Genomic DNA, 13,340 nt, shown 5'->3' with positions numbered 1-13,340 from the left:
ATCTGGCTTAATCTATATATATAAATAACATTGGACTGTCTGTTTGTAATATTTCAATGACCGTATTATACTACATGCATATGAATATAAATATACCAAAATAACATTTTTTACAATTTTTGTCTGTCTGTCTATCTGTTTGTTTCGAAGTAGCTAGAAGCAAGAGGAAAATAGCTGATCCGATTTTGACGGGACTTTTATTGGCAGGTAGCTGATGTACCAAGGAGTAACTGAGGCTACTTTTATTTTGAAAAAAATAAACTTAAATTCCACGCGGGCGCAGTCGCGGCTGCAGCTAGTATTACATAATACTACATAGCTGTGCCTGCAACTTTGTCCGCCTGAACCAAATAAATAAAAAATTAATGTACCCCAAAAAACTATAGAAAAAGTTTCATTGTTTTATATTCAAAAATGACAATACTTTCATACAATCTTTCATTTCCCCTTTCAACCCTTTTTGGCTTTAAAAAGTAGCTAGATTATCTGTGAGCCAAATTTCACTTAAATCAATTCAGTAGTTTTGGCGTGATAGCGAGACAGACAGACCTGTCTGTCTCCCTGTCTGTTAGTTTCGCATTTATAATATTAGCAAGAATAAATTACCAATCCTATAAATTACATACTAATTTCAAAACGACGACGTCCTCGCTGGTCTATAGGCGTGTTTAATTCCTAACAGGATTATTTGTATTCATGAGAATTAATTATTGTTTCCTGTATATTATGTATATGTTTAAAACTAGCTGTACTCGCGACTTCATCCGCGTGGAATTTGACAAAAAGTTCATTCGTTTTACTTTATTTTTCTAAAATAAAAGTAGCCTAAGTCACTCCTTATTATATCAGCTACCTGCCAACAAAAGTCCGTCAAAATCGGACCAGCCATTTCAGAGATTAACCGGAACAAATAGACAGACAGACAAAAAATGTTATTTTAGTGTATGTACTGTATTTATATTCATATGCGTGTAGTAAAAAACGGTTTTTTCAATATAAGAAACAGGCAATCGTGAAGCTTATTTATATGTATAGACGTGTAGAAGACATCGTGAAGCGGAGGAATTCGATCGTCTGCCACATTCTGGTATCACTTCAGGAGTGATCACAACAAAATAAGAAGGAGCCGTGCACTTACTTGGATCGAGTCTTCTGCGACGTTCTGGTTCCATCTTAATTCCAACGAGATGCTTTGAAGTGATTTATCCTGGTTATTCGGTAATATCACGATTTGCGAGGCGACACACCGCACGAATATCAAGCTAAGTGCATGTGTGGGTTTATTATTTTTTATTTTAAAGGATAATAACCATGACATTGTCAAAATCACCGATCAAAATTGGTGGCGGCCATTTAAAATAAAGAAGAAGATGGATGATAATGGATGGGAATGGTGCACCCGCCTGCGCTAACGGTTTACGCTGACGGGGCACCAGTGGAGGATAATAGGATCAACATGAAGTCAGATCAGTTAGCCCAACGTGAAAATTCACCGGGAATGTATCACGATGGTTTCCAGGGGAAACCGCGTGGAGGTCGATCTGACATGGTACATTGCTAGCAATTCCCTTCCACCTGCATGCGTGGGTTCACCGCGAAAACCAACTTACGATTGTAACCGCTACAAACATTACGCGCGGTAAGCGAATAAAAAATGCCCAATTTATGATTGGGACGGTACAAGTATGTATTCAAAATTAGGAGTTTCTATCGGTTGTTTAGTAACATTAGAAGAATCTTTGCTTAGTTGGGATTAGATGGAGCTATGTGAGTTATCTTGAATAATATAATAATTACTAATATCTATTTATTATTAATAACTACCTACTCGCCCTCGGTGTATATGTATTATATATATAAAACTTCCTCTTGAATCACTCTATTTTTTAAAATAACCGCTTCAAAATCCGTTGCGTAGTTTTAAAGCTATACATACATAGAGACGAACAGACAGCGACAGCGACTTTATTTTATACTATGTAATGACTATGTAACGATAAAAACTATTATGGGATTTTAACTTCCAGGCTTGTTACCTTAATTACTTATACACTACACTACTTATTTAATATAGAACATTACTCAAATCTGTCATTCAAGAAAAAATAAACTTAATTTAATATTGGAGCTAATCAATATCCGAAAAGTTATTACGTCTAGGGGTGACCAACAGACAATATCGCTTTACGATACGCTGATATTAGGCTTCAACAAAGAGAGGGCTTAAGAAGGAAACTGAAGAGACGGATTCATGGGATCCTCGCTTTTGTTCCCTTAAAGAGACTATTTGATATAAATTGGTCTTTGTGATATTATAACTGAAGAAGTTCATTTGCACAATAACTTCAGATAAATTTCATTTAATTAATTCAATGTCAAACATTGTTTAGCAAATAATAAGTCTGGATAAATCATATAGCGCGATCTAGTCGCAAGCTAAGCAGACTTGAATTAGTACTAGACGAATGATGTTATACTCAAATATATTTGTTTTTGTAAATACATAGAAAACTCCTAGATCAGTACTTATTAGTACCGTGCAAGGAAATGAACCCGCGACTATCGGAAGTGAAGCGGTGATTTAACTGCTGGACCAACGAGGACGTACATATTTCAATTCAGATTGTAGAAAGAAAGGATGATATGTATAAGAATATAATAATATATAATAATGCTAAGATATGAAACCGACAATGACCAGTACAAAATTGACATTTTGCACCGATCCCAAATAATAATGTAAAGGTAAGACAAAACAATGATGAAAGTAAAAAGAAAGAAAGAATTCCTGAATGAAATGAGACTACTAGCTAACACTGCCTGAAACTATCCGTTGTTACCATTACAGTTGAAACACTACACACAAAGGTTTTAAAATTGTGACACCCGTCTATTTGCATCGGGGTCTAAAAATAGAACAAGTTGAATGGATGGTCTGTGAGGATTTGTCTGTCAAATCTGTTAATCGCAGAATACTAGGTGATTCTATAGCAACTAGATAGCATAATAAAATTTGTTATATTTTAAACTAACGATGCCCGCGGTTTCACTCGCGTCAAAATTCAGTCCAAAATAAAGCTTATGTGTTATTCTGATTCACAAGCTATATTACTGTAAAGTTTCATCAAAATCCGTTCAGTTTTTGCGTGATAGAGTAACAAACATCCATACTCATAAACTTTTACGTTTATAATATTATTAAGATTACAATATTATTAATAAATAAATAACTAATCACGGACAATTCACATAACGTTATCTACAATATCTACTCCCAATGTAAGCAGAGCTTGTGTTATGGGTACTAGATAACTGATATATACTTCGATATATTTTTTGTAAATACATACATAATAAAAGATTTAAATGTCATATAAAATACTTCCTTTGCAAAAAAAGATTATTATAAAATTGAAGAATTTGTTAACGATAATAATGTTTTTATAGAAAAACTTAAAATCCATAGCACTGACAATACTATCTGATTACACTAATAATGAGTGCGTAGCGATTTCTATGTTGTTTATCGCATGCCTCTTACTTGTTATACTGTAATTATTTATATAAAAAAAACATCTATTCAAAAGAGCAACACAGAAGTTTCTTGCTCATTCTTCTTGTAATGAATATGCATTCCGAATGAGTGGTAGAATCAAAATATGTTTATTTGAATAAAGATTATTTCTATTTCTATTTCTAATATTCTGATATATATAAAACATTCAGATACAATCATACTCATAAATACATACGTTTATAGCGTGCGAGGTATCGAACGTGCGACCATCGGAAGTAAAACGGTGTGCCAAACCGCAAGACGAGGCTTTTATTTTAAGGTTATACACTACTAATAAGTATATATTCTAAAATTAGTGTAACCTTAACGAAACCTTTACTTTACGAGTGTTTGATGTTTTCCTTATCGTGTATTAGATTGGTGATCGATTGCTATACCATAAACATTAACTCATTAGACCGTACCACGTAGTTCTAACTCGATGTAGACTCTTCCTAAACCATATTACGCAATAAACATGACAAATAGCGTGCCTACAGTCATTTTAATACATTTTTTATAGTCCCCAAACCACTTATAGCAGTCCACATAAAGTGAAGTATCGCTGTCATTTAAAAAGATAATGAAAAAAGCCAAAACGAAACCGTACCATAGCCATATTGCCCTCAAATCCCCTGAATTACGGTCTGTCATGATCCACTTTAATCAAGACCCAGTTTCCATTAACGGAGGTCTTTGCAGATTTCTCTATATTTGATGAAAAAATTGTCAGTTGGAATAGACGTCTGAAGCTGGTCAGGCTTAGAATTGAAAGAAACTGTAAGCAAATTGGACATTTTCCTTAAACATTCCAAAGTTAAAATTTGCTGTTACTACTAAATTATAAGCGGTTTCGTATGTTCTTACAGATATATACATTTCATTTTGCTATTAGTGTTGTATATTTATGTATACTTATAACAAAATCTAATTGGAGATTTTCCTTAAACATTCCAATGTTAAATCGTGCAGTTCCTTCTAAATTATAAGCTGTTTAATATGTTATTATGGGCTGACATTTTGCTATTAGTGTTTTATATTTACGTGTAGTTATAACAAAATTGGTTCATACTATTTTTTAATTCTTTTCTGAATTACTTTCTATACTTGATAGGACATCACTTTGGCTAGTGAGTGTGGTTTTATTACTCAAGATACTTTCGTTTCATCAGTTGCTTGTACATCCAACTATATGCGTTCTACTGTATTAGTAATGTTCGTTCTTCTTATATCCTCATTTTGGATGTTATAATTCTCAACTGCATTTATTTTAAGTCCTGTCAAGTAATACACCTTTGTTTAAATGTAATCATCTTGTTATTTTGTAAGTGTATTTATAAGAGAATATTCATTACGACTTACAAAGTTGAATAATTCAATACCTTTTGGTCAAATTTGTAAGTGAAATGCAGTAAATAATTTTAATATTTTAAAACTATACATTAAAATATGTTAAATTTTACATTGTTATTAATATAAGCACATTATACAAAATTAACAATATCAACAGAATATGATGAAATGGAATATAATCAGATGTACATTTAAATTAATTATTCATTTAAAACATAATTAAAAAGAGCAGAATCAAAAAACGTATATTGCAAAAGAGAAAATGTGCATTTTATCGTGAGAAAACATTCAACATTTATTTAATGCAGGCAAAAACCTACGAATGTTTCTTTTTATCCACCGCGTAATATGACGGGTTGCAATTTCAGCCACAGACAAGGAATGGGAAAAAATAATTTATGAACGAACGGAAAATGTTACGATAAATCTAATTTTAGACCTTTATAATCTAGGAAATTCTTATTCACAATTAGGGTATAAGGGCATTTAATCGATTAGGGTTTAGGCTGATTGTGTCTCGCTCTATTTCCCTTCATGTCGCTTCCCTTGCTTGAAAACGTTGGCAATCTAAATATATATACATAACTCAAAGGTCACTGACATAGTAATCTATCAACGCACAGCCCAAACCACTGAACGGATCGGGCTGAAATTTTGCATGCAGGTAGATGTTATGAAGTAGGTATCCGATAAGAAACTATTTTGATTAATTCTACCCCCAAGGGGATGAAAGTTTTTATGAAACTTCGTCAAATTTAAACCGCTCGGGCTGAGACTTTGCATACATAAATCTACTACGACGAAGCAAAGTCTCAGTTGCTTGCATAAAATTAGTATGACGTAGGCTAAGAAAGGATTTTGATAAATTCCACCCCTAAAGGGTTGAATTAACGCATGCGAAGCCGCGAGCAAAAGCTAGTATTTTATAAAAAATATGCTATTTTTGTTCATAACAAAAGGAGGAAATAGACAAATGATACATTCGTTTACTATAAATAGCACTGTACTGTTATATAATCAATTTACTTCAATTTGAAGCGTGATATTAAAAATTGTTTCCAAACGGTATACACAAAATGTAGTACATCCCGTATGGAATTAAGTCTGCTAAATGTACTACCTATTGTAGTAATATATAAAACAAAAACAATAATTTATTAACATTACATTTCTAAAACAGTAATTCTCATAAACGAATATCCTTATTAAATACACATATATTTCAGAGAAGTTACCACTAGTATCTAATCTAGGCCTATATAATACATATAAATTTCTTCCAGCGACAAATAAGTAAAAAATTAAAATACTACAATTGCTTAGATACTATATGAATTAAAGTTGAACAAATAAATAAAATATTAGATCAATTCTAAATATATATCACGTGTATATAGCTATATTATCAATGTATAACATAGGCTGGTGGTGGTTCCAACCATATCACGCCGCAGTATAAAATAGTCCAAGGTAAACTTTGTAAAATGTTATCTGCGCACCTTAGTCTTACTATTTCAGTCATAAGTAGTTTTCTTTGAAAGATGTGTTTCGGTTGAAGAGTGAGAATAGGTAATGAAATTACAGAGTAAGAGGCATGATATCTTAGTTGTCCGAAGTGGCAAAGCATGAATAGTACCTCGGCCATCACGTAAAGACTTGGTACTTCTTCTTTTCTATTCCAATTATCATTTTCTATTCTCACTCTTTTCAAATGTTGTACTCACACATAGTTAATAAATACTAAGTGAGCAATACTGAACATCGTAAATGTCATACCACTTTCAAAGTTTAATATTCCGTCCATGCCAACACTAAGCTTTTGTTGCATCAACGAGTACGTTAATATTAAGTTACAAAGTACGCTATCTTTATGTCGTTATGGCTCATACAAGAGCATAAAACAACAAGTATAATAATTATTTTAACATGCTACCGTTCAACTTTTGTCTCGACGGAGCATTATTGCCACCATTCAAGGCAAAGACAGCTATTGTACTCATGTTGAATTATGACCGCAATATATTTGACTATTATAATACTTGTGGCGAGGAATAGCACGTTTGTTGCGTCACGTCACTGCAACTACGATGAAAACGTCCTACAATACGACGGCACGTTTTCGACGGATTTTAAAAAAGTGGTGTTCATTTTGTGACTATTTCGCGACTCTATCTCGAATTTTATGAATCGATATACTATGTGTGTTTTGACTATTGTTGATTATCTATATGGTTTATATATTATATATATTCTTATATAATTTCAATGACTTTTATTGAATACTTAATAATGTTTATATTATATAAACACTATTCATTATTATATAATTACTCATATTCAAGATACAAGATTCTTTATTTCTAAAATATGCGTGATTACATAAAGAGATGTTATACATACAGAACAAATTTGTCCAATAAGTTTAGCCTAGAAAGCATAAACATTACTTAAATGCTACAAACATTATTAAGAACGGTAATAATATAAAAGTAGTAATATTTTTATTGTGTTAGATGTTTCTTTTCATAACTAGCTACTCGCCCCGGCTTCGCACGGGTGTATATGTATTATATATATAAACCTTCCTCTTGAATCACTCCATCCATTAAAAAAAACCGCTTCAAAATCCGTTTAAAGATTGAAGCATACATTAGGGACGAACAGACAGCGACAGCGACATTATTTTAGACTATGTCTGTAATTATAAACTTTCTTATTTGTTTTATATTTTTATGAATAATTATGGAGAGTAAGAAGTAGAAGTGAAAAAACGTATATAGTAATAAATATTTTTTATTCCCGTCTAAGTTTAAAATGATCCACAATAGTCAATTCGGTTTTTCCAAAGGTCGTTCAACTACAGACGCAGGTGCAGAGTTGCTTAGACACGTATTTGCTGCATGGGAAACTAAAATGGATGCGATAGGTGTTTTTTGTGACCTTTCTAAGGCTTTTGATTGCGTTGATCATAATACATTGCTAAAAAAACTTGCTTTTTATGGCGTCAAAGACAATGCTTTAAATTTAATAAAATCTTATCTATCTGATAGAATACAGAAAGTGAAGGTTAGCAACGCTACGTCTGACGGGTCACTTGTGCAAATGGGTGTACCTCAAGGATCTATTCTCGGTCCATTTTTATTCCTAGTTTACATTAATGATCTCCCATATGCCATGCAGGATAGATGCAATAGTATTATTTGCAGACGATACTTCATTGATTTTTAAAGTTAATAGAATGACTAATAATTATGACGATGTAAATAGTGCTTTGCGGCGTCTCCTGCACTGGTTTACAACTAACAATCTTATGTTAAACGCTAAAAAAACAAAATGTGTTAATTTCTCTCTGTCTAAAAGTTTTAATACTAATTGCAATATTAAATTAAATGACGAATCTCTGGAATTTATAGAATCTACTGTCTTTCTAGGAATCACACTAGATAATAAAACACAATGGGGTGCACAAATTCAAAGCCTTGCAGCGAAACTAAGTTCAGCAGCTTTTGCCGTGCGTAAGGTTAGACAGTACACTGATACTGATACTGCTAGATTAGTCTATTTTAGTTATTTTCATAGTTTACTCTCTTATGGAATATTACTATGGGGAAAAGCGGCAGATATTAAAAATATATTCATATTACAAAAACGTGCCGTTCGAGCGATCTACTGTATGAAGAGTCGTGACTCATTAAGAGAGAAATTCAAAGAGGCAAATATTCTCACCGTTGCTTCTCAATTTATATATTCAAATATCCTATATGTTCATAAAAATCTTGACTTATTTCCAAAAAACAGCAATATTCATAATATTAATACAAGATTTAAAGACAAACTTGCTGTCCCCAAGTATCGTTTAGAAAAAGTTAATAGGTCTTATGGGAATAGGTATAAAAATTTACAATAAGATACCAAAGGATATGTTGGAATTACCCTTAAATAAATTCAAAACATCTGTTAAATCATATTTACTGAGCAAAGCCTATTACTCACTAAACGATTACTTGAATGACGAGTGTGCATGGCAATAGTTGTTCATGCACTGAATTTTCATTTAATGTTAGACATAGACACCTATATAAATATACATTGTAAATAAACTGGCTTTAAAAAAAAAGTAATTCAATTGAGTTTCTTGCCAGTTCTTCTCAATTGGATCTATATACCGAACTGGACGGTAGGGAAAAAAATAAAATTATAATGTAAAAATTTGACGTTCATAAGCGGCTAAAATGTCCTACATGAATAAATGATTTTTGAATTTGAATTTGAATTTGATCCTGTTAAATTCATGCACTTTAATAAACTCGATATCATTTTATTGCAACACTATATCGACTATGATTTTCTATCGCTGTTGACCTAATAAATAATGAATATCTAGGCGACCGACATTCGCTCGAGAAATCAAATTTTCCTGTGAGAAAATTTCCGCATCTCGGCTACTGTGTATACATTCTCAACCAGTTCAGGAGCGAGCTGGTTGAGAATTTATTGGTAACCTATTGTTCCGGAATTGTTATTTTGGAACATAACATTTTAAGGTAACAACAAGGTTCAAAATAGGACGAAAATTTGACGTACCTACATAGTTGGAAGTTTTTTAATTATGACTTAGCAATAATTTAAATTTAAATTACCTTTGATTGTCGAGAATTCTAATTCCAGATGATATAATCGTTTGTACATACCAAACCAATTTTATTTATTTATAAACTCTTTATTGCACCAATAGAATTAATACATAAGGTGTTGTGGTGGGGTTCCTTTTTGTTGATAAATAATATGTATGTTTGCAGAATAATTCTATTGCCCCTTTTATAATATATTTACACTGATGTCAATCTATATTTTGACAACAACTATTACTCGTAATATATTAAATCACAAACTAATAAGTAGACGGTATATACTCGTAACATAAGGATTATACAGAAAAGAGGTATGGAAGTACAAAAGGCGGTCTTATCGCTAGAAACAACCTTTAGGTAGAGAAAATACAACAAAAGTGGTAGGTGGCGCATGAATAGAATGGAAGAATATATATATAAAGGTAATAATTGGGATAGGATAATAATACTAATAAATATTAGAAAATAACACACATTATACATACTATATATAAAATATACACATACATAGATATATAAATATAAATATACAAAAATTACAAGCAATATATGAATACACAGAAATGCAATGCAATTTTAATGATTTTTTATATAAAATTTAACATAAATTTCATCTTCTATTGAATATACTTTTGCTGAATGTATTTTTATATTAAATATTCATAAACAAAGGCAGACTATGAATGTTTATCATTGTGCTTGCTTTGTAAATTGTGTTTCGTTGTAGGGTCCAGATTAGGCATTGATATTCAATGATGTTTCAACCGCCTACCATTAGGTGGGCTATCAAGTTGTTTGCTGTTCCCATTAAGTAAAAAAATCTAACGTAACTATAATTCTACAGGTTGCACTGACAATGCAAATGGACTGGGCAGCGATGGAGTGCCAGAAATTGACTATACTGACGTGGATCTTGGCCTGACACAGCGGGGACCACACTTCGATATTGCATACTCGAAGAACGTGACCGCACTAGTTGGGAAGACTGCACAGCTGAACTGCCGAGTTCACGATCTTGGGAACAGAACAGTAAGTAATAATAATGAAGATGTCTCAGGACAATGCACACAGCGTCCCTAATTTCTAAGCTAAGATCTTGTGTTACGGCTATTAGACAACTGATATACATACATACATACATTTTCTTCAAGTCCCAAGATAAGCAGAGTTTATATTACAGGTCCTTCTGTCTAAATCAGAGTAGCGTTTTTGTTTACAGTGCTTTTTTGTTTTCAGAAACTGAAACAATGAAAACAATAAAGTAAGAAAAAAAAAGTAAATTAACCTTAATAAATAATCCTGAACAATTAATATAGCGCCATCTAGCCCCACAGTAATCAGAGCTGATATGGATAGTAGACAGCTGATATAAATACATGAATACATTTTCTTTTTTTTAAATACATACATAAAAAACATCAAGACCGATCACATCATACAAATGTTTGTATCGTGCGTAGAATCCAATCCGGGACCATCCGAAGTAAAGAGGTATGATAAACCATTAGATAGTAAGGCGGTATGCTAAACCATTAGATAGACCAAGGCCCAAATTTGTTATATTTATAGACATACTGCCAGAACATATTTAATAATTTTTCTCAACGATTTTTTTAATTCTAAGTACAAATAAATTTCTAAAATTTGTGCTTGCTATATTTTATTAAATTATATTGAGAACCATATTCAATATATTCTCAACCATTGGCTTATAATGTCCTAAAAACATTCACCATCAATTAAAGCCTCCAAAATTCTAACCCACAATTACTAGTTGGAAATCAACGCAGCCGAATAATCCACAGTAATGAAGCGGACGAAATAACACCGCGGTAAACGGTCCTGTATCACAAATCGTTTAGTTTATAATTGGTCCGTACTATATAGGCTTTGTTTCATACCACAATAACAATATAACTTTGCTCCGTTTCGAGGCAACGGTTACTAGCCATTGTTACTAAAGATAAGCGAATGAAAAATTCTAATCTAGAATTGAAATGTTTGCACAATGGAAACGTGTAAAGGGTACCTAAAAGAAATTGTATAATGAAAATTGTAGACAACCTTTGTTTGTGGAATGTATTCGTTTTTCGAATTATATTTTTTTATTTCATATTTGAGTAGAGTTTTGAATTTGGAATACAGTTATTTTGAAATTGGAATATTATTATTTATTGTATATTGTTTGTTTTTAAGTAGACGGCCTCGGAGGTCTAGCAGTTTAGCATACCAGTCGCTTTACTTCCGATGGTCGCGGGTTCGATTTCTCACACGGTGTTAACATTTGCATTAATGAGTATGATTGTTTCGACCTGTGTGTATTCTATGTATATTATACTATTAAATACATATTAATTACATAAAAATATCTAAGTATTTATATCAGTTGTCTACTTGTGTCTAGTTAACACAAGCTCTGCTTATCGTGGGTACTAGATGACGCTATGTTAATTGTTTTGGATTATTTATTTAGGGTTAATTTTTTTTTACTTATTGAATTAGTCCTAACCACTGAACACGCTACGCTGACTTAGACAGAACGTTGCGAGTTCAAATCCAGTCAATTTATAATTCCGACTAACTAACCGATCTATTGAAATTTGGGTAAGGTTTTTATTTTCGTTGGTAAAGGTAACATGTATATTATATTTGATATCACGGGCTATCAAATGCAAAAAGGTTTTTTTAATATGACAATTAGTTGCAAACATTTATATGTTTACATACAGGTCAAGAGTTTATACTCTTGACTTGTATAATCATGTTATTAATATGAAATACATTTTCATATTACAAAGTAAGAAATAACAATGGACTTACAGAATATTATGTTGGTTGGCCTTCCATAATATTTATGTAACATTTAACATTTCACAATCAAAATATAACAAAAGTGTCTACATCATGTTTATTTTATATTCCATTTCTATTTATTTATTACAATAATTTGTGTTTATGATAATATTATTTGTTACGGTGATAAGTTCTATTTAATTTCCAAAAAATGTTTCTCTAGCCGAGTTTTTGGCAACTTATATTATAAAAGCGAATGTTTGATGCTCTTTAACGCAAAAACTACAGAACGGATTTTGATGAAATTTTACAGTAATATAGCTTATACATCAGAATAATATGTAGGCTATACTTTAAAAAGATATTATATAAATTGGGCGAAATATAATGATAAATGTCAAGTAAGTGTGATGCAGACGAAGTTGCGCAGGGCAGTTAGTAGATTATATATATATATATATTTTATACAGTTATAGGTTGTGATACATAATTAAGTTGTACATAAGAGTCAATACAATATACTTATGTAACTATAACATACATGTAGATAACAATATATGTATGCCTTTTTAAGTTGTTCAGCATTAAATATTTAGTATTAAGCATGAATGCAAATTACCAAATAACAACATTCACAAAATTATATAAATTTAATAGCTACTAGAGTAACAAAATAAGTCAGTTACCAGTCAGAGCAGATCAGTCCCTGCAAGCAGTGTTCATTCACGAGCATCACATCACGCTATCATCAATGAAAAACGTAGGAATGAAGATAATATTTTAAGGAGGAAAGTGTTACATATGAGTGTGGATGGTTATAAGTGCAGAGTAAGGCCGAAAAAGACATGGATGGACTGTGTGAAAGATGAGAAAGGTAGTAAATAACGCGATGACTGCGAACAGGGATGAATGGAAGAGAAAAACATATTACGCCGACCACAAATAAATGGGATAAGGAAGACGTAGATGATGATCATTAAAAAATAGTTACTAAAATGAGACAATAT

At 31.8% G+C, this 13,340-nt stretch overlaps 1 protein-coding gene across 3 annotated transcripts in view; it reads left to right on the top strand.

Annotated features, from left to right (window-relative positions):
• LOC131842503 (zwei Ig domain protein zig-8-like) overlaps window positions 1–13,340 on the top strand; it is a 250,721-nt gene that overhangs the window by 221,240 nt on the left and 16,141 nt on the right. For all 3 annotated transcript variants that reach the window (XM_059191071.1, XM_059191055.1, XM_059191063.1), the window contains one exon: window positions 10,385–10,569. In XM_059191071.1, the coding sequence (XP_059047054.1) occupies window positions 10,385–10,569 (185 nt within the window). The remainder of the gene's footprint in view (window positions 1–10,384; window positions 10,570–13,340) is intronic.

Source organism: Achroia grisella, unplaced genomic scaffold, assembly GCF_030625045.1.
Source record: "Achroia grisella isolate CSIRO2021 unplaced genomic scaffold, CSIRO_AGI_Agris_v1 utg1080, whole genome shotgun sequence".
NCBI lineage: Eukaryota > Metazoa > Arthropoda > Insecta > Lepidoptera > Pyralidae > Achroia > Achroia grisella.
The sequence above is the reverse complement of the archived record's forward strand: the minus strand, read 5'-3'. Positions and strand labels throughout refer to the sequence as shown.